The sequence below is a fragment of the Somniosus microcephalus genome, chromosome 7, assembly GCF_052327205.1.
Source record: "Somniosus microcephalus isolate GS21.2 chromosome 7, FLI_Smic_1.0, whole genome shotgun sequence".
In the NCBI taxonomy this organism is placed as follows: Eukaryota; Metazoa; Chordata; class Chondrichthyes; order Squaliformes; family Somniosidae; genus Somniosus; species Somniosus microcephalus.
In genome coordinates, this window is record NC_140993.1 from 215911694 (window position 1) to 215934474 (window position 22781).

General features: G+C 45.5%; 1 protein-coding gene across 1 annotated transcript in view; it reads right to left on the reverse strand.

The window, feature by feature from the left end:
- Nucleotides 1-14779, reverse strand: part of LOC147115111 (regulating synaptic membrane exocytosis protein 4-like) — a 536931-nt gene extending 522152 nt beyond the window's left edge. Inside the window, exons 1-3 of the mRNA XM_085993403.1 lie at nt 13282-14779; nt 7901-7933; nt 6627-6662 (exon numbers count right to left, since the gene is read on the reverse strand). Coding sequence (XP_085849529.1) covers nt 6627-6662; nt 7901-7933; nt 13282-13336 — 124 coding nt within the window. The 5' untranslated portion in view covers nt 13337-14779. The remainder of the gene's footprint in view (nt 1-6626; nt 6663-7900; nt 7934-13281) is intronic.
- Between the last annotated feature and the right edge of the window lie 8002 nt (nt 14780-22781).

Sequence of the window (22781 nt, forward strand, 5' to 3'; positions counted from 1 at the left end):
GAGAAGGTACAACTATCAGGAAAGACTGAACATGCTGGGGCTCTTTTCTCCAGAAAAGAGAAGACTGAGAGGTGACCTAATAGAGATCTTTAAAAGTTATGAAGGGATTTGATAGGGTAGACATAGAGAAGATGTTTTCGCTCGTGGGTGAGTACAAAATGCATCTATGCTATTCACCTCAACTACTCCATGTGGTAGCAAATTCCACATTCTAATCACTCGCTAGGTAAAGAACTTTCTTCTGAATTCCTTAGTGGATTTATTAGTGGCTGTCTTATATTTATGTCCTTTAGTTTTAGACTTCCTCCCCATACACATCCCCCCCCCACCCCCGCAACAAGTTGAAACATTTTCTCTATATCTTCAACCTGTCAAACCCCTTTATAATCTTAAAGACCTTTATTAGGTCAAGAGAGATGAAAAAGATGGAGCTGGGTGTCATCAGTATACATGTGGAAGCTGACCTCATGTCTGTGGACAATGTCACCAAGGGGCAGCATGTAGATGAAGACGACGAGGGGATACCTGAGGTGAAAGTGTGGGGATGAGAAGAGAAGCCATTTGCTCGTGATGCTTTGGCTATGATCAGATAGGTAAGAGTGGAACCAAGTGAGAGCAGTCCCTCTGAGCTGGAATAACAGATGTTGAAAGAGGATGGTGGTGGCAGCTATGTCAATGGCTGCAGAGAGGTCAATAGGATGAGGAGACATCACCACAGTAATACAAACATACAAACGAAAAGATGGACAGGTAAAGATACGAATAGAAGGATATGTTGATAGGGTGAGTTGAAGTTGGGAGGAGGCTCATGTGGAGCATAAATACCAGCATAGAACTGGTGGGCCGAATGGCCTGTTTCTGTGTTGCAACATTCTGGCCAGAATTTTCTGGGGTCCATGCGGGCACGATTGCAGGCGGGTCAGGTGGGAAATTTGAAATATCTTGCAGCGGGTTAGGAACTCGGCAGCATCCTGCACCCATGCGCTTTTCCCTTGGGCGCGTTTGTCGGCGCGGCAGCGGCCTGAACAGCAGAGGCGGGCGAGCTAATTTAAATCATTATGAGGTACTTGTCAGACCCTTAAGTGCCTTTTTCACCCTACCTTTCAAATTTCCCTGGATAAGCACGGGAATCATGGAGCTCGGGAACCACGTCTGTGAACCTGAGGCGGAAGTTGAGTGGCCATTGATCCAACTCATTTGTGCACAGCACAAAAGTACAATAAAAACTCCAACCTTACAGCTGATGCTGTTGCTGACCGCATTGTCAGCACAGAGTTAGCTTTCTAGAGGTTGCAAGTGTTTCCAGCAATATCGGCATCTAGTGACATCTCATTGGTAGAACCTATCACAACATTGACAGATTGCTTCCGTTATCTCTACTTGACCTGCCATCTATTCCATCAGCACAAGTGCCATTTATACTGACTCACCTTGGTCCTCAGAATTGGACCATGATGAGTCTCAATACCAGCAGCAGCACCAACAACACCACCAACCTTCTCCTCAACCACCTGATGTTGCACAGGGCAGAGGGCATCAGTGTAGGGCTGCATTGTGTCGGAGGCGATTACCCCCAACACAGGACATACAGGCAGAGGATGAGCTTCCTCAACATGATGGAGCAGCAATGCCAAAGGAGGCTCAGGCTATTGCGTCAGGTCGTCGCAGACATTTGCACATTGCTGGAGCAAGATCTGCAGCCCAGAGGAGCGGGTGGACATGCCTTACCAGTGGCTGTCAAAGTCACCAGCGCCATGAACTTCTTTGCCTTAGGCTCCTTCCAGGGATCTGCAGCAGATATTTGCAGCATCTTGCAATCGGCCGCCCACAGATGCATCGCACAGGTCATCAATGCTCTCTTTAACAAGTCAGCCAATTATATCAACTTTGCCATTGATGAAGCCAGTGTTACTGAGCGGGCACTTGGCTTTGCCACTATGGCTGGCTTCCCACGAGTGCAGGGCATCATTGACTGCACACATGTGGCCATCAGGGTCCCCCATCACCCAGGAATCTTTTGTCAACCACAAAGGCTTCCACTCCCTCAATGTGCAGCTCGTCTGCAACCATAGGAAGATCATCATGCATGTGTGAGCAAAATTCCCTGGCAGCTGTCATGACTCTTTCGTCTGCGCCAGTCCACTCTCCCTCAGCTCTTCGCTCCTCCAAACAGATTTTCCGGCTGGCTGCTTGGAGACAAGGGCTATCCACTGAAGACGTGGCTCATGACACCCTTGAGAAGGCCAAATACTGAGGCCCAGAACAGATATAATGAAAGCCACATTTCCACCAGATGTGCCATAGAGCAGACAATAGGCATGCTGAAAATGCGCTTCAGATGCCTTGACAGATCTAGAGGAGCCCTTCAGTATGCACCAGCAAGGGTCTCCAGAATCATCGTGGTCTGCTGCGCCCTGCACAACATAGTGCAGCAGCGAGGATTAGCACTGCATGAGGAGCAAGGCACTGAGCTTACAGCCTCTTCAGAGGAGGAGGAAGAGGAGGAGCTGGAGGAACCTGCGTTCCAGATCCCACCAGCACCCGAGCACATTGCTGCCCGGGAGGCCCGGAATGGGCTCCTCATGGCCAGATTTATTTAACTTTATGCAATACATCCATATGGCTGCCACATGATGCGCCAGGTTAGCACCACTCCACAGCAATACCATAAAGCATCCCTACAATGACCAAGCCATTCCTTTCACACTGACCACCATTGCTGGAGGTAGATTTTTATCTGTGACATCACAGTAACGGAAACTTTACACAAACATTTAATAAAACACCCAGTGCTAGAAATTCGGTGTGTTTGTGCCTTTCATTAGAGCCCCCGGGGGCGCTAATGGGGCGCAAATGACTTTTCGCACGGGCGCGGCGCCGTTAACGACTCCCGCTAAATTCAGCAGAAATTTAGTGGCAACAGTAACCGGTATCGCCCCGCTCCTCTGCGCAAGCGATGACGACGTCATCACATTGCACAGTGTCATGAATCTTATCATTCATGAAGAAATGACCCATGAAATAACACTGGGCGGCCAGCTGGTGGCGCCGTCCAAGGAGTATAACGACTCGGGCGTGGGCCCAGCTTGCCCAGGACGTTTTTGTAACCAGGAACTAGTGATGTAACTAGAATCTCATGGTTGTGAAACAGTATATTAAAGCCTTGTTTTATACTCAACCAAGTGCTTAGTGAGTTTTCTTACATCACCTGTAAAATTGGCCCGTGCCCCCTGAATTTGTGCCGGGCGATGACAGCGACTGATTCAGGGGGCGGGAATGGAGAGGCAGGAGGCTCGCGGGGCAATAAGTAAAGGGGAGGTGGCAGGCGGGGGGGGGGGGGGGAAATCAGCCGACTTACTTGTCGCGGCCCGTTGCCTCTTTGAACGTGGGGTCTGTGCCGTGATCTGGCAGCCCGGCACTCCTCGTGTGCCGAGCTGCTGGCATGGCACCCCGCTCCCCAATGGTCCAGGTAGGGCCCCGCACAGTTGTGGGCTTAGGCCCTCCCCTTTAGTGACGGGAAGAGCCCTTCCATGCGGCAGCACTAGGTGGTCCAGTGCGTAGTGCTGCAGAATGCACCGCCCCAATATTCAGGGTTAGCACTCTAAGAAGGAAGTGGAGTGTTTGAGTTAGTGTTCCACCTGCCTCTTGGGGCATTAAAACTGAATTTAGTGAGCGCCAGTGCTATTCTTTGCCGGGTGTTAAATTTAGCACCCAGGTGATGTTAGCAACCCAAATGGTTGCGAACGAATTTCCCCCCCCACCCCCCCGCCAAGTGGCTACTCTTGTGAATCTACTTGTGTTTCATCTTTCTCTTACGCGTGCTTCTACGAGGTGCTACCACTGTGGCTTCAGCAGAGGTAAAGGCAGCCTGCTCACTTCCCTGCTGCGACTGCACAGACCCTTTTGGTGAACGTCCTCTGGGTTTTGGAACCTGTGATGACCCCTCCAAAGTCTGCTCCTCCTGCAACTGACTCGGCCATCGCGATCCGAAGAGACATCTGGAGCTCTGACTGGGAGGGGGGGCGGTGCGCAACAAGGGAGAAGTGTGAGCGCTTTCAGAGGAGCCCCCTCTTCAATGTCCCCTTTCACCATCATCCCTCTCATGGGCCACCTGAACATCCCTGATAGCAAGGAGCTGGACAGCACCTTACTGCACAGAAGTGGGGCCATAAGGACCTACATCTATGTTGACATCCCTCCTAGAGAGGACGTTTATGAACCTCTGCCATCTATTCTCCATAGAGACCATGTGCTCCTGTGTGTGGCATATTAGCTGCTCCATGCAGGTGGCCATCCTATCCATGGAAGAGCCTACAGTCACCATCGCATGCGACACGGTGGTGCTCATGTTGGAGATGGCCTCCTCCATTCTCTGGACATTTGCAGACATCGCGGTCCCAAATCCTGTCCAAGCCTCCTGCACTTCTTGCTGCACCTCCACGACCATCCTCTTCCTGGATGGCCCGTGAGGTTCAGCGTCTGGATGCAGCTGAGTAGAGCTAGGAGCGTCCCGCGCCCTCCACTGCTGTTGCTGTCTCCACCATCTGCTCTTGCTCACTTGTGAGTTGTGAAACACCAGGTGACAACACTACTCTATCTCGCGTGGGACCCACCGAGGTGTAAGTATCTGTGCTGGTGCCGGATGTGCTTTTGTCCAGTGACGGTGCACTTTCAGAGGCTGGAGGCTCCTCTCAGGATTCGCCTTCCTCTTCCACCTGGACAGTCGGGGGGGGGGGGGGTGGCTCTTGATGGCCCTGTGGGAGAGTAAAGAGATGAGTTAGATATGTCATATCAAGAATGGGTACAGATACTATTATGCACATGATGAACATTTACTGGCTGCTGACATCAGTCCCCATAAGAGTGACTGCTGTATGCCATGTAGCTGTATGATATGTAATTCTGTCACCAGGTTGCTGAGATGTCCCCCTTTCTCTGTTTCCCACTTCCAGCTGCTCGGCGACTCCAGAGACTTCCAAGGCAACCTCCTCTGCTGATGTTAGGGTGGCCAATGATGGAGTTCCACCTCTGGATCTCTCCCCCTCCCTCTTATTGTGGGCTCTCTTTTCCTGCAAAGAGGGAAAGTGATGGTTGAGTGAGAGTGATGGAATGACTGTAAGGAATAGATGGGTTACATCAGTAGAGGGTGACTATGATGGAGTTGGGTGGCAATGACAAGTGTGTTGTTAGTTGGTATGATTGCATTAGGATGAGAGTGAGTGTGAGGGGTGGCTAGTCAGATGGGGATGTGATAATGCAGACAAAGAGGGATGGATGGATGGGCGTGCAAGGTATGTTGGTGTAAGGATGTGCAGGAGCAGGGTTGGGAAGGCAGAGTGATGGGGATGTGATGAGAGGCACAGCAGGATGAAGTTGAGTATGGCTTTACACTCACCTTTCCTGATCTAATGAGATCATTGAAACATTTGCAGCACAGCACCCAGGTCCTCCTGACCACATTCCTGCTGTTGACCTCCTCTCCTATTTGGAGCCAGGTTCGTTTTGTCTCCTGGGGAGGTTTCTTGCGTCCATTAGAAGGGAAGAGGACCTCCCTGCATGCTTTCACTCCCTCCACAAGCATATGGAGGGAGTCATCTGAGAACCTGGGTGCAGCCCTCTGTCTCAGTGCAGTCATGTTTGGCACTCTTTGTAGCAGTCCAATTGTGCAATGTGCTGCCTGCACTATCCTAGATGAACCTTCAAATGCAATATGGCCATGGCTCCTTTAAATATCCCAGCTGAAAACGCGTCATCGCTGACGTCATCAGAGCCGCACCATTTAATTGGGCCGGGTAACGCGCAGGGCGGCCTTAATAGGCCCCCTTAACGGAAAGTCGATCTCAGGAGTGGCATGGTAGGACGAATGGGGTCACGACCAGCCACGGCGACCGCCCGCACCTGACCCGCCCTGGTACAGAAAATTCCGGCCTTTATGTAAATTATATCGAGAAGCTTCGTGTATAGTGGCAGTTTTTGACTACACCAGAGATTGTTTCTAAATAACACTAAACAAAATACACACACGGTACAAACCCGAATACAGAGAGGCTTTCTTAATAATTACTACAATTAGATCCTGTTCACTGATTGTAAGGAAATATTAACTGCTAAAATGGGGACGGAAGAAAAAATAAATCTCTTGCGGGATTTTTTTTTGAATTTTTGATTAAAATAAAATACTGTATTGAGCAACATCTTTATTTCAGTAATCTTATGCTATTTTAATTTGATTGTCTCAGGCATCAAGCACATTAGAGGGAATTTCTTTGTCAGTTTAAAGACATGCCGCACAAATACAGCTGTTTTTATATCGACCTTGTTTTAACTTGGATGCTGAGAGACGTGATTGCCCAACTAAATCTGGCTCCCTTAGCCTGGCTGAAGACTCGTAGATCCAGGTTTGTGTGGGTCTACAAGTCTGCCGCTGGGATTAGGCAGCGGTATTTAGCACTGTAAACATTGGGAGTCTGTTCACAGTCAGTGGTGCCCTGGAATCCCAATTGAAATAAGGCCAATATAAAAGCTGCTTCGGTGTCCAGTTTGGAACCCAGACTGCTGTCAATCACCAAGATGCTACAGGTGTGTCAATGACTGAAACACACAGTTTGCAACCCAGCTCGTCCTACCTGATTCCCAGATCTCTGCTTCTGCATCGTTTTCCTCTAAATGTTAAGGAGGCAGAGGGGGGGGGAAAAAAGAATGTACATGGAATGTTGCTGCATAAATTAAAATAAATAATAGTCTTAGTATCAAATTAAAATGATGAACAAGATAGGCATGGCACAAAGCGTGATAACAAGTGTCATAGCTAGCACCAGAAAACACTAACCGGAAGATCATTCGGCCAGAGGGACTACACCTGTAGCAAAATTGCTCTGATTTTATTATTAATCCAAGACAAGTAATTTCTATATGGTGCTGTTGTGTCTTCTGCTGTCATTATATTTTTGAGATATAACTTTGTTCTGCCATGCTTATGCTGTGATTATGATGCTAAGTAAAACATGAACAAATGCTAGGTCAGAATAGAGGTTCTGGAAACATTTTGACTAAACACCTTTCTTTCTTTAAAACATCTTGGGGAAGAAATTGGGTATGTAGCGCCACCTATTAGCGCCTAAAGAGGGCAGTCAGTGGCTGTAGCGCCACTGGCCGCGCCTCCCGCGATATTCAGCGGGGGCGCTAATGGTGGCGTTAGCCTGTTGCGCTGCGCCGCCACCGATGACGTTATCGGTGTGCGCAGCGCCCCATTAGCGCCCCGATCGCAATATTTGGTAGTGAACGCCGCTGTAGCGCCGTTCGCTACCCGCGCCCGGTTCACGGGGCCTTGCTGTGCCGGCAGTGGCGCAAGTTAAGGTGGAGGTGCGGGCGGCTGCCTTTTTCGGCGGCCGCCTGCCAGCAACTCCGTCCCCGGCCTCCTGACGCCCCCCCCCGCGGCATTGACGGCTGTTTCCCGAGAGCCCGGCACTTCTCCTCGGTGCCGGGCTCTTTTGCCGGCACTCGCGATCGGGGATCGCGCTGGTGTAGGCCCCTCCCCCTTAACAATGGGAGGAAGGCCTGCAGTACCGCAGCATGCCGTGCCGCAGCGTGTGGCGCTGTGGCACGTTGCGCTGCGATATTCAGTTTCAGCGCCCTAAGAGGGACGCGGAGCGCCTCGAGCCTCGCCCCGTCTCCCTCTAGGGGCGCTGAAACTGAATTTCTGACGTTCGTTAATGCTCTGAACGCTGCGCAAAAATCAGCGCCCAGGCGAACTTGGCGCCTCAACCCAATTTCTAGGCCCTTGTGTTTGAAAGAGAAAAGGGAAACACATACAAAAAAACACACAGCAAAGAATATAAGTAGAGATTCCAGTCAGATGAACATAGTGGACAATAACAAATAGGGAATAGAAGAGACAGACCTGAGTTCCTCCTTTTGGGTGATTCCAGTTCTTCTGTGATCACAAAATGGCAAGACATAGACAAAGAAGATGAGCATGAGTGAATGCTTTCAAATGATGAAACTGACACTGATGAAAATGGACTTAACCAGATTAGAGGTGAGACTCGTCAGATTGTCAACTTTTGAGAAACAGGTGCTAGTACACCCGCAATGTCACACGGGAAGGAAGGTTACGTGGTTAAAAGATGGCTTGACTCACAAGTAAGCAAAGAAACAGAGTTAGTAAGAGACCTTTGCACAAATGCTGCACAGACAGCATCATGCCTTCTAGTCCAAATTATGAGTCAAAAATAGTGCTGTAAAGGAGGAAGTAAAACAGTCAATACCCAATGATAATATTTCATATTCTGTACATATTTCCTTTTGCCTTGATTCATGAGTGCTGCGATATGACTCTCTACTTTTCAAATATGCTCACTGTGTCAATCAAGTGAAGCTACACAAAGCTTGTAAATTAGAGTCCATGCTTCAGTTGGATTTTGTTTACATTTTTAATAAAGGGGAGTTGATGTCAAAAAAGTGCATAGGTTCCAGGTTTGGACTTGACATGATTGGACTCCCCATCAAACTGAGTAATCAGCTGACCTCACTACGCATTTGTTAAAGATTGAAATTTGATCAGGAGATTCATGGAGCTCCTTTTTATTCAAATCCTTGACTAAAGTGCAGCTTTATCATTTCTAGAATATTTAATATAATCTAATATATCATGTAAGTTCTAAAAGTCTAGTAGAGTGACTATAAGATTATAACCTCATAAAGAATTGATGAAAATGCTAAAAAAGGTATCTAGAAAAAAAAAATCAACTAATCAACAAAAACTGACTGTAAAAGCTTTTATAGATATGTGAAGAGAAAAAGATTGGTGAAGTCAAGCGTAGGTCCCTTGCAGTCAGAATCAGGGGAATTTATAATGGGGAACAAAGAAATGGCAAACCAATTAAATACATACTTTGGTTCTGTCTCCACAAAGGAGGACACAAATAACCTCCCAGAGATGTCGGGGAGCATAGGGTCTAATGAGAGGGAGGAACTGAAAGAAATCAGTATTTGTAGGGAAATGGTGTTAGGGAAATTGACGGGATTGAAGGCTGATAAATCCCCAGGGCCTGATAATCTATATCCTAGGGTACTTAAGGATGTGTCCCTAGAAATAGTAGATGCATTGCTGGTCATCTTCCAAAATGCGATAGACTCTGGAACTGTACCCATGGACTGGAGGGTAGCTAATGTTACCCCACTATTCAAAAAAGATGGTAGAGAGAAAATGGGGAATTATAGACCGGTAAGCCTGACATCGGTAGTGGGGAAAATGCTAGAGTCCATTATAAAAGATGTAATAGCAGAGCACTTGGAAAACAGTGACAGGATCGGACAAAGTCAACATGGATTTACAAAAGGTAAATCGTGCTTGACTAATCTACTGGAATTTTTTGAGGATGTAACTGGTAAAATGGATAAGGGAGAACCAGTGGATGTGGTGTATTTGGACTTTCAGAAGGCTTTTGATAAGTCCTGCATAAGAGATTAGCGTGTAAAGTTAAGGCACATGGGATTGGGGGCAAGGTATTGACTTGGATAGAGAACTGGTTGGCAGACAGAAAGCAGAGTTGGAATAAATGGGTCTTTTTCCGAGTGGCGGGCACTGACTAGTGGGGTATCGCAGGGATCGGTCCTGGGATCCCAGCTATTCACAATATATATCAATGATCTAGACGAGGGAATTTGATGTAATATCTCCAAGTTTGCAGACGACACAAAGCTGGGTGGGAGTGTGTGCTGTAAGGAGGATGCCGAGAAACTCCAGTATGATTTGGACAGGTTGGGTGATTGGGCAGAAGCATGGCAGATGCAATATAATGTGGATAAATGTGAGGTTATCCACTGTGGTGTCAAAAACAGGAAGGCAGATTATTATCTGAATGGCAATAGATTGGGAGAAGGGGAAGTGCAACGAGACCTGGATGTCCTTGTGCACCAGTCGCTGAAGGTAAGCATGCAGGTGCAGCAGGCGGTTACGAAGGCAAATGGTATGTTGGCCTTCGTAGCGAGAGGGTTCGAGTACAGGAACAAGGATGTCTTGATGCAGTTGTACAGGGCCTTGGTGCGACCACACCTGGAGTATTGTGTGCAGTTTTGGTCGCCTTATCTGAGGAAGGATGTTCTTGCCATGGAGGGAGTTCAGCGAAGATTCACCAGGCTGATACCTGGGATGGCAGAAATGACGTATGAGGAGAGATTGGGTCGATTGGGCTTATACTCGCTGGAGTATAGAAGAATGAGAGGGGATCTCATTGAAACTTATAAAATACTAACAGGACTAGATAGACTGGATGCAGGAAGGATGTTCCCGATGGCCGGGGAGCCCAGAACCAGGGGTCACAGTCTAAGGATAAGGGGTAAGCCATTTAGGACTGAGATGAGGAGGCATTTCTTCACCCAGAGAGTGGTGAACCTGTGGAATTCTCTGCCACAGAGGGCGGTGGAGGCCAGTTCATTAAATATATTCAAGAAGGAGTTAGATATATTTCTTAAGGCCAAAGGGATCAAGGGATATGGAGAGAAGGCAGGGACAGGGTACTGAATTTGGATGATCAGCCATGATCGCATTGAATGGCGGAGCAAGCTCGAGGGGCCAAATGGCCTACTCCTGCTCCTATCTTCTATGTTTCTATCAATAATGGCTGAAACTTTAATCAGAAAAATCTATCAGAGGTGCAGCCTATATCTGTCTCTCATTACCAAAAATATTCAACTACATATGGTAACTGTTCAGGTTGCTTATTATGCAACACTTTTATCATAAAGGTGCCAGTCTTACAGATCTGTTAAAATTGAGATATACAGATAAATGAAATGGACCCTTTATAGATGATAGCTAGGAACATAGTTTTCATTAGCACATTCATTATCTTCGATTTCTTGAAGCACTACAACATCTTCATAACTCAGTGTAATTATCATCTGAACATAGGTTAAATGGCATTCACCAACATCGGGCTCACAATTGGGTAGTTATCCTTCCACAGTTTATGTTATCTTTCGAAATAGCATTAATAATTGCAAATTTGATTTGAGTACTTGCTTATTACACTCATCTTACAATAATGTTGCAGTATGACAGGTTTTATTAAAAACCAATCAGGCTTTAACAAAATTAAATTGAACAGAAAGCAAAGAAAACCTAATTTAAAAAACAGAAATAATTTAGAGCTGCTAAGTTTGGATGACTCGGCACAATTTGAAGCACTGAAAGTAAACAGAGCACTTCAGAGATTTGTAACCTCATTGATGACAGAATCACAAGTCCGTACAATACTATTCCAACTTATGTTGTGACCCAGACACCCTTCCGCCATTCCCATATTTGGGATGCACGTGCATGTTTCAGATAAGGCAGAACCACAAAATTCTTGCCCGCTTGATGAACAGCACCAATTTAGTCTCGAGTTGTAATGTGCAATCATAAAAGTACAGAAACTGTTTGTTATCATGCCTGAGAGTGAGAGGTACAGGGATCATTAATGATTCTTTCTGCCTTTTACCCGACCTACAAAAATAATGAATCCTTATCGTGTTGCTTTATCTTATGCCTCTTCATAGATTAAACCCATTCCACAGACCTGAAAGGAATTCTGAATCAGATAGATTGGTTGTCCAAATATGCATAACTCTCTGCAACATGTGTTGGTTTAAGAATTTCTGTAGAGTAGCTTTGCATGATACACCAGAGACATTTATTCAATTGTGATTTTACTATGAAACACATTACTATTTTCTCTCGTATGAATATATTTGGCACAAGCTGTATCTTCAAGATGTTTTGTATATATAGTGTAAAAGATATTCAAATGGGTATCTTTTGACATCAGACACCAGTGATTATTTAACTCTGTCATTATTTGCTGGCATGGAGGAAGTTAAAGGTTTTATTTCACAGAGTAAGTACTGATATAGCCAGGTAATCAATCACAAGCTTTTACAGAAGACCCTCAGTTATCTGGCGCTCAGAGGACTAGGAATCTTGCTTTATCAGGCACTATGCAGTATAAAAAATATACTAGACTCTATTTTAGTGTGTCTTACAGTGTACTGCATTTTGTTTACTTGTCCAGTTCAAACACTTACTGAATTTGTTTTAAAATTATTTTGGTGAATTTTTTGCTCATTAAGCTGAAAGATGTTAATACAGAATACTTTCCATTTCACATGCAGTGTCGGTATGAAGCAGCCCAGGTCTCGTACAGTACGTGTATGCAGAGTAAATTTACTTTTACTCTGCCCTGACAATGTGCCTAAGCCCACAGAGGAGACTCTCATTCCATCACATTGGGCAGGATTTGAATCCAGTTCCCAGAGCTGAAAGGCTAGTGTCCAATCCACTGCACCACCCACTGGACTCAATATAAAGGCTCACTACATACAAAAGCATTATTTTTAATAGCACTTTTCTTCAATCGCATGTAATTATATTGGCACTGTATATTTCAAAGTTACAGATACCCTTGCAGCCTCAATATGTCCAGATAACTGAAGTTCCCCTGTGTTATAAACCACATCAGCAACAACAGCCTTTTTGGAAATATTTGACTGTACTAACCACAGCACATATACAACAACGCAAGTGCAGTCCTACCATGCTAGAATAAACAAGCACACAGTAAAAACAATGCACGGAAACACATATCAAGCAAATGTGTTCATACTGCACAGAGTGTAAGAATGTTCCCACTGGGAAAAGCTCTTAGAATGATCTTCTTTTGCCTACTTCTGTAGTAATTTTTTATGTTACCAGCAGATGCAGCTGAAATTAACTGTTCTGCTTTACATTGAATATGAGGTACAATTTAAATTTGTATCAATTTGAATTAGGTCTTTTAAAATAATAGTGAAATGTTATTCAAGAAATTGCAGTGCAATTCTCCTTTAGTCGCCACATAAAAAGCTTAATTATCATATTTTATAATGTTATAGTGAATTTTCAGAGATGGTTTTATGTGAAGAAAGTCAGATGTACTAGTCAAGAGCCATGTTGGTTCTTAAGAATTAGATTTGTTTCCTACTTCAATATTTCAACTCTCCGCCCATCCCCACATCATATACCTTCTGTACTTATAGCCTGAAAATTGTGAGCTGGCGCTGCAAAAAGGACAAATGTTAGGAAGATAGTAAATTATGAACTGTATTCATCTACCTATGAGGCAAATGCTCATGATACACTATGTGGGGAGAAGAACACATGACACACGCACACTCACTAAAAAAAAAGCATGAAACCTAAAATTCACTGCTAATTACACAGAGTCTCATGCTTTCCATGGTTTTCACAGCCTGACAAACCTGGCTCAGAAAGCTGCCTCTGTTTTGACCTGTCATCAGCTACTGTACCATTCATTTTTCTCTGCTGGTCTTCCCAGGTAACTTCTATTACAAATCAAATGGAAACACAGCAAATAATAAAGCTTCCAAGTCTAAAATGATAGGGGATTGGCTCAATTAAGAAGTTATAAAAAAGCATAATATTTGTGAACACATATGTAGAAGAGGATATGGAAAAAATATATCCAACAGCAATAAAATTAAAGATGGCAATGCAAAGGTGCAGGTCTCACTAAATCAATCACTCCATTCAGATCTGACATTTATTGTAAACTTTGGTACAACTTTGAAGAAAACTTTAGGAACAGGATAGTTGATAGCAAGAGTGTTTTACAAAACCTACTCTTCTATTGTAGCTCTGTACTTTAAATAATTTGAGTTGGAATTTTAAGTAGCCTGCTGGTAGTAGAGCTACACGAGATGGCATCAGTGTTTACCCTGCTAGACGAATATGTAATTCATAATTTTCTCCTTTTCAGTGGACGTGCATTTTAAAAAACTGTCCAAATTTTCTTCATTGCTTTGTACAAGTAATTTACACGCGCTCTCGGGTCATGGTTTGATATAGAGTACATGCCATATTAAAGACCACACACACATCCAGGTACAGACATGAGTCAAGAATAGTTGCACGGTTCTGTACATTGGGGTGGGTGCTCAGTCATCAGCCTATTCCTTGAGTGCAGTGAGTGGTCCATCCATCCATCCTAAAGGTTAGTGGGCCAGATTCATTATATTTTGTTTATTTCTTTTTGAATGAACCAATCCAGGGTTCCATCAACATGAAGTAGCCAAGGAGTAGTGAGTTGCGTGTTGTGAAAGTTCATGCACCAGTGCCTAACTGGCATAATAGTCAGCCGCTGAATAATTTGCTCAAATATGGAGTAAGTGAGACAGGGTTTGTGTTACTGCTAACCTTCTGTCTTTCAGCCACCCACTTTAATAAGAACATTCAGTCGATCCTGGCTGTCAGTGCTATTGGAGAAAATTAGAAGTTTGCGAGTATTTTAATTTTACCACTGTGGGTAGATGGTAAACTGACTACTGACAGTTAATAACAGAGAAAAACTACTGTAATAAATTGGACCATATTATGAAAAAAATTAAATGTCAACTTTATAAAAGGTGAAGAGGTCTACTTTAACTCTAATTACCTGGCGGAAACCGCACGGGTAGGTAGTTAAAAATGAGCAGATTACTTACCAGCTCAGCTCTGATCCCCACCATTTGCGATGTTAACCTGCAGGGTTTTGCAGGCAGACGAGCCTCATAAATTTATGGAAATCAGGGTTCTATTATCTCAATAGGACCCCGATGTGATTTTAATTGGGACCCGAGAGCGGATGCCTCTGTGGCTATCCTGCTCAGCAAAAGCAGGTCTGCAGTTGGTTTAACTACAGTAGAGGCACTTCAGGTAAATCTAAAACTTTCCTTTGTGGGACCAGGAGGAACAGCAGTGCTCCTCAGGGCCCCACAATCAAACTTGCGGTCTCTCCAGCCCCTAGCCTCCCCCTCCACTGCCCTCCCATGACTCTCCTGAAATTTTCGCCCAACCACTGGTTGGTGAGCGACTATCAGCCACATGATCATCGATTGCCGACATCCGCTCTGTGCTTTCTACACGCCTATAGACCAGTGGCATTTAAATGAGGTGCAGCGGTTAAAATTTCCATGGCGGGAAATCAACTTGCTGGAGTGGTTTCCCACTGGAAACCCGCTCTGAGTTAAAATCCCAACAACAACAACTTGTATTTATATAGCGCCTTTAACGTAGTAAAACATCCCAAGGCACTTCACAGGAGTGTCATAAAACAAAATTTGACACCGAGCCACATAAGGAGAAATTAGGGCTAATGACCAAAAGCTTGGTCAAAGAGGTAGGTTTTAAGGAGCATCTTAAAGGAGGAAAGAGAGGTAGAGAGGTAGAGAGGCAGAGAGGTTTAGGGAGGGAATTCCAGAGCTTAGGGCCTTGGCAACTGAAGGCACAGCCACCAATGGTTGAGCGATTAAAATCAGGGATGCTCAAGAGGCCAGAATTAGAGGAGCACAGATATCTTGGGGGGATTGTGGGGCTGGAGGAGATTACAAAGATAGGGAGGGACGAGGTCCTGGAGGGATTTGAAAACAAGGATGAGAATTTTAAAATCGAGGCATTGCTTAACTGGGAGTCAATGTAGGTCAGCAAGCACAGGGGTGATGGGTGAACGGGACTTTATGCGAGTTAGAACATGGGCAGTTGACTTTTGTGTACGAAAGACTGGTATTGGAGATTCTTGGTACTGTAGATGGGAATCATGTATGTATAAATTCAAGTGCAGCCACTGACCAACTAATCTTACCCATGATTCCCTGTGAGTATGGAAATGCTAAAGACTGTTCGAATGTAGCCACGAAGACAGTTAAAAAGCAGTTTTGACTAAGCTCAGTTAACAAACAGCCACAGGCTGCGAGTGAAGGTCAAATTGTTAAATAACATATTATAGTATTAATAACATAGTATAATGCTAAGTAGGAATTAAGAGTTCGCTAAACAAAATTAACTGCAAAGATATTTGAAAGATAATTAGTATAAAAGACATAAAATGAGAGAGATCTTGGGAGTTAAAGTATCCACTTGGTAGATCAAAGTGACATAGTCTGGACACCGTCAAGATAAGGGAGACAGCTCTGACATGGGCCTCTTGGTGTTAGGCCGTGTACTGCTTGTACCAGGGAAGATAGAATAAGAGAGATAAGATAAATTCCAATAGGGTGAAGAACTATAAACAACGTAACGATGAAAGAGGGTAGAGTTGTTGGAAAATTACTGGAGCCAGGCGTGGCCAAGGTGCTACCCTTGGTCTGAGTGACAATGGTATTTTGACCATTAGAAGCTATGAAAAAAGGTGATTTTGATAAAAGACCATATATGGACACTGGCCAAACGAACTGTTGATAAGAAAAGGGTTAAAACCCCGATACTAAAAGAATAACTTCACACAGAACTACTGCAAAGGCAAAGGAACAGATTGAAGATGACGTCACCTGTGTCCGAGAGGTTCCAGAGACCAAGGGCTACGAGCTACTCATTGAACTGTTGCCTATTGTTAAGTATATTACGCTGTAAGCTTAATAAATCTTGATCTATTGCTCAAACATACTGGCTGCTGCATATTTGTTTCTTGTCCAAGAACTCTGAGGGATCATTTAAGATCTTACATTTGGATGACCTCAAGTTTACATAGGGTAGAACGCGGGAGGCCAGCCAGGTGTGCATTGGAATAGTCAAGTCTTGAGGTAACAAAGGCAACCCCCCAAAAACTTTGGAACAAGTAGAAAGAAATATCTATTTTTACAGTTATTTAGCTTCCTATTCCTCAGTTCAATCAACATAATGTTATTAAAGATGGTTGTTTTGTGGTTCCATCTGATTATATGACCGACAATTTGTACCCAAACTTGCTGCAGAAGTGAAGACAGCTGTAGGAATACTTCTTTCTGAATGATTATTAAAACAAATGCCTTTCGTGCTTTTACTTGAAAACCACAGGACGGTTACCATTAAAATGCCATTAATGCAAAAAAGGCCAGCTTTATTGCTGAACAAAATATTTCCACTTATTCCATTCATAATCTGGTAGTAACAGAATTCCATTTATGTGCAGAAAATATCATAGCCCCAATTTTAACCCACTTTCCGCGCCCACACACACACCGCACCCCCCCCAACCCCCCACAGGACGGGCAGGAAAGGGTCGGGCAAGGGGTTAAAATCCCAGAATGGCGATCCCATCCCCAACCCGCCAGGCTCTTGGTTGCCACAATATTAAAGGCTGTGAATATCAGGCTCAACGAGTTCTCCGGCTGCAGAGAGGAGGAAGGCTCATTACTATATGTAAATTGTGGTCAATGATGCAATTAAGACCCCGATGCGATTTTAACAAGTGCAGCACGGGGTTCACACAGGTCAGTAAGATTGCCTGGGGAACCCTGGCAGGATTGGGTGCCGACTGATCAGTGCGGTTAAATTAAAGGAGGCCACGATCTGAATAAAGCTGCAACACTCACAGTGTTCTTTCATTTCATTGTGGGCTGTGATTCTGTGATCACTGTTTGGTTTTGCTGGTAATTTGGAGAATATTTCTAATCAAGTACAAGAAGCTGATTATAGATACTGCTTTAGCTGCAATTTACTGGAGCGAAAAGGAGCAGGAGGTAGGGGAGCAATAGCAGCAAGGACGTGCTGAAGGAGGAGCTGCAGGAGGGCCACAGAGAAGGCAGCACCTTAGGCGACATGTTGACAGATGGCCTTACCCAGCTTACAGTGTCTATAGACAGAGACATTGGCCGGGATTTTACTAACCTCAGCGGGTCCATGGCAGGTGATGTCGGTGGCGGGTCCTGACCCCGTTGCTGGCTCCATCCTGCGGTCTGAAATGATTTTCCCCCAGTTGGGCTTGTTAAGCCCGCCCAGCGCGTTTCCCAGCCAATTAGAGGAAGTGGGTCTGGTGACATCATTTGATGATGCGTCATCAGCCGGTTTCCTTAAAGGGACCATGTAAGGAGCATCTTAAAGGAAGATAGAGAGGTAGCGAGGCAGAGAGGTTTAGGCAGGGAATTCCGAGCTTAGGGCCTAGGCAACAGAAGGTACGGCCAGCAAATGTTGAGCGATTATAATCAGGGATGCTCGAGGGCAGAATTAGAGGAGCGCAGATAACTCAGGGGGTTGTGGGGCTGAAAGAGATTACAGAGATAGGAAGGGGCGAGGCCATGGAGGGATTTGAAAACAAGGATGAGAATTTTGAAATTGAGGCACTGCTTAACCGGGAGCCAATGTAGGTCAGCGAGCTCAGGGGAGATGGGCGAACGGGACTTGGTGCGAGTTAGGACACGGGCGGCCAAGTTTTGGATGACTTCAAGTTTACGTAGGGTGGAATGTGGGAGGCCAGCCATGAATGCATTGGAATAGTCAAGTCTAGAGGTAACAAACGCATGGATGAGGGTTTCAGCAGCGGATGAGGTGAGGCAAGGGCGGAGACGGGCGATGTTAAGGAGGTGAAAGTAGGCGGTCTTTGTTATGCTGCGGCTATGTGGTCGTTCAGCCTCAGACAGATGTTAGGGGAGGAATGGAGTCAGTGGCCAGGGAACAGAGTTTGTGGCGGAGACCAAAAACAATGGTTTCGGTTTCCCCAATATTTAATTGGAGAACATTTTTGCTCATCCAGAACTGTATGTCAGACAAGCAATCTGACAATTTAGACACCGTGGAGAGGTCGAGAGAAGAGGTAGTGAGGTAGAGCTGGATGTCATCAGCGTACATGTGGAAACTGGTGCTGTGTTTTGGAAGATGTCACCAAGGGACAACATGTAGATGAGAAATAGGAGGGGGCCAAGGATAGATCCTTGGGGGACACCAGAGGTAATGATGCGGGAGCGGGAAGAGAAGCCGTTGCAGGTGATTCTCTGGTTACGATTAGATAGATAAGAATGGAACCAAGCGAGTGCAGTCCCACCCAGCTGGATGACGGTGGAGGTAGATCAGAACTTCCACACATAGCCATCAGGACAATCTCCAACCAGCCAGGAGCCTTTGTTAACCACAAGGGTTTCTACACCATCAGTGTCCAAAAGATGTGATTCATGCAGGTATGTGCCCGATACCCAGGGAACAGCCATGGTGCCTTCAGCTTATGTCAGTGCAATAGCCCCCTTTTGGCACCAGTGTTAGACGATGGCTGCTTGGGGACAAGGGATACACCCTTTTACCATGGCTGACGACACCTCTTTGAAACCCCACCACTCCACAGCAGAACAGGTACAACAGCAGTCACATCACCACAAGATGCATCACAGAAGAGGCCATTGGGATACTCAAGTTGAGGTTTAGGTGCCTTGCCAGGTCTGGAAGCTTTCTGCAATATTCACCAGCCAGAGTCTCCAGAATAATTGTGGCATGCTGCGCTTTCCATAACATCGCTCAACAGAGGGCTGGAGGTGTAGGAAGAAGGAGGCCTGCAGGACTCCTCATCTGATGCAGAAAAGGATGGTGAAGTTAACGCTAGAGGACATGGTGTATGGCGTGATGAACATCTTGCGGCCCAAGGTGCAAGGGATGCTCTCCTTAGTGCAGCACTTTATCTAGAGATCTCATACTTCGTCTACTCTTATGTGATTAGAACCCCTTGCACTAACAGTCCTGCAGCCTTCGCTCCCTTGGTTTACAATCCTCCAACTTGTCACCTTGAAAACATGGAACCAAATTTCATATCTATGACATACGACAAGGTGCCAGGGTAAATGATGTCTCCTCGTAGCTGGAGAAGAACTTGGAGTGGGGGGAAATCCAGTTGTCATTGTCCATGTAGGAACCAACGACATAGGCAGAACTAGGAATGAGGGTCTGCTGAGAGAGTTTGGGGACTTAGGGTCGAAAATAAAATGCAGAACCTCACAGGTAATAATATCTGGATTGCTACCTGAGCCACGCACAAAATGGCAAAGGGACAAACAGATTAGATGGTTAAATGCGTGGCTCAAAGAGAGATGTGGGAGGCAGGGGTTTCAATTCATGGGGCACTGGCACCAATACTGGGGAAAGAGGGAGCGTGTCCGTGCGAATAACTAGGGTGATAGATAGGGCTTTAGTGCAAGAATCGGCGGGAATCGCGGGCTGAGCGGCTGTATAAAGGCTCCCGAGACCCAGGTAAGGCCTCAGTGCGAGAATCGGCGGGAATCGCGGGCTGAGCGGCTGTATAAAGGCTCCCAAGACCAGGTAAGGCCTCAGTGCGAGAATCGGTGGGAATCACGGGCTGAGCGGCTGTATAAAGGCTCCCGAGACCAGGTAAGGCATCAGTGCGAGAATCGGCGGGAATCGCAGGCTGAGCAGCTGTATAAAGGCTCCAGAGACCCAGGTAAGGCCTCAGTGCGAGAATCGGCGGGAATCGCGGGCTGAGCGGCTGTATAAAGGCTCCCAAGACCCAGGTAAGGCTTACCAATCTCCAATCTTGGAACTCAGACGGAAGGAGAGAGGTAAAAAGCAATCCAAGTGTGACGTCCCCAGAAAGCGGGTAAGTGATTGGTTGGTGAGTATTTCTCTCTTTTTTAAGCTTAAACTCTGTGGTTTATAGTTTCTAAGGTGCGATATTCATCATCTAGAATCGGGGCAGAGGGTATTTAAGAATAACATTAATAAATGTAATTAATTACATAGAATGGGAGATCAGGTGATGTGTTGATGCTCACGGTGATCACATTTGCAGTAAGTGTTGGCTGCTCGAGGAATTCCGGCTCCGTGTTGAAGAGCTGGAGTCCGAGCTTCAAACACTGAGACACATCAGGGAGGGGGAGAATTACCTGGACTCTGTGTATCAGGAGGTAGTCACACCAATTAGATTAATTAATTCAGATGTAGTCCGTGGCCAGGGTCAGGATGGTGTGACTAGAAGTGAGGCAGGTACGGGGATCCAGGAGGTAGTGTTGGAGGAGCTGCAGCCCTTGCTCTTGTCCAACAGGTTTGAGGCTCTTACTCCCTGTGAGGATGGGAACGGGGACTGCGGGGAGGATGAGCAACCCAGCCACAGCACCGTGGAACGGGGGCCATTCAAGTGGGGGGAGATAAAAGAAATGTTGTAGTGGTAGGGGATAGTATCGTTAGGGGGATAGATAGTGTTCTTTGCAGCCGAGAGCGAGAGTCCCGAAGGCTGTGTTGCCTGCCCGGTGCCAGGGTTAAGGACATCTCCTCTGGGCTGGAGAGAAACTTGGAGTGGGAGGGGGAGGATCCAGTTGTCGTGGTCCATGTTGGTACCAACGACATAGATAGGACAAGGAAGGAGGTTCTGCTGAGGGAGTTTGAGCAGCTAGGGGCCAAATTAAAAAGCAGAACCACAAGGGTAATAATCTCTGGATTACTACCTGAGCCACGTGCAAATTTGGCTAGGGTAAATAAAATTAGAGAGTTAAATGCGTGGCTCAAAGACTGGTGTGGGAGAAATGGGTTTTGCTTCCTGGGACACTGGCATCAGTACTGGGACAGGAGAGAGCTGTTCCGTTGGGACGGACTTCACTTGGCCAGTGTTGGGACTAGAGTCCTGGCGAATCGATTAACTAGGGCTGTAGAGAGGGCTTTAAACTAATTAGTGGGGGGGAGGTTTTAAGAGAGCGAAAAATAAAAATGACAGCGGAGAAGGCAATAGAGCAAGGTAGCAGTGGGGGAATTAAAAACCAGAGGGTGTCAGGAAGGGACAGAATGTATAATGATAAAGGTAAAGTAGTAAAAGCAGGAATAAATTGTCAGAAAACATATTTGAAAGTTCTTTATCTGAATGCACGCAGCATTCGTAACAAAATTGACTAGTTGACGGTACACATAACTACACATGGGTATGATCTGGTGGCCATTACGGAAACATGGCTGCAAGATAATCATGACTGGGAACTAAACATACAAGGGTATTTGACAATTAGGAAGGACAGACAGGAAGGAAAGGGAGGTGGGGTTGCTATGTTAATCAAGGATGGAATCACTGCAATAGTCAGAAATGATATTGGGTCAAAGGACCAGGATAGTGAAATAGTTTGGGTGGAGATAAGGAATAAGAAGGGGAACAAGTCACTAGTGGGCGTAGTCTATAGGCCTCCTAACAGTTGCAACTCTGTTGGTCGGAGTATAAATCAGGAAATAGTTGGGGCTTGTAATAAGGGAACAGCTATAATCATGGGGGATTTTAACTTTCATATTGACTGGACTAATCAAATTGGGCATGGCAGCATTGAGGAAGAGCTCATAGAGTGTATTAGGGACGGGTTCCTTGAGCAGTATGTAACTGAACCAACCAGGGGGCAGGCAATCTTAGATCTGGTCCTGCGTAATGAGACAGGATTAATAAAAAATGTCCCAGTAAAGGATCCCCTTGGAATGAGTGATCATAATATGGTTGAATTCCAAATTCAGTTTGAGGATGAGAGAGTTGGATCTCAAACCAGCGTACTGAGCTTAAATAAAGGAGACTATGAAGGTATGAGAGTAGAATTGACTAAAGTGGACTGGGAAAACAGATTAAAGTGTAAGACGGTACAAGAGCAGTGGTCTACATTCAAGGAGATATTTCACATCTTTGAAGATAAATATATTCCACTGAGGAAAAAGGGGAATAAAAGAAAAGACAGCCATCCGTGGCTTAGTAAAGTAATAAAGGATAGTATCCGACTGAAAACAAGGGCATATAAAGTAGCCAAATCTAGTGGGAGGATAGAAGATTGAGAAGCATTTAAAAGCCAGCAAACAATAACTAAAAGATTAATTAAGAAAGGGAAGATAGATTATGAAAGTAAACTAGCAAAAAATATAAAAACAGATAGCAAGAGTTTCTACAGCTATATAAAAAGAAAAAGGGTGGCTAAAGTGAACGTTGGTCCCTTAGAGGATGGGACCGGGAAACTAGTGGTGGGGAACATGGAGATGGCAAAGACGCTGAACAAATATT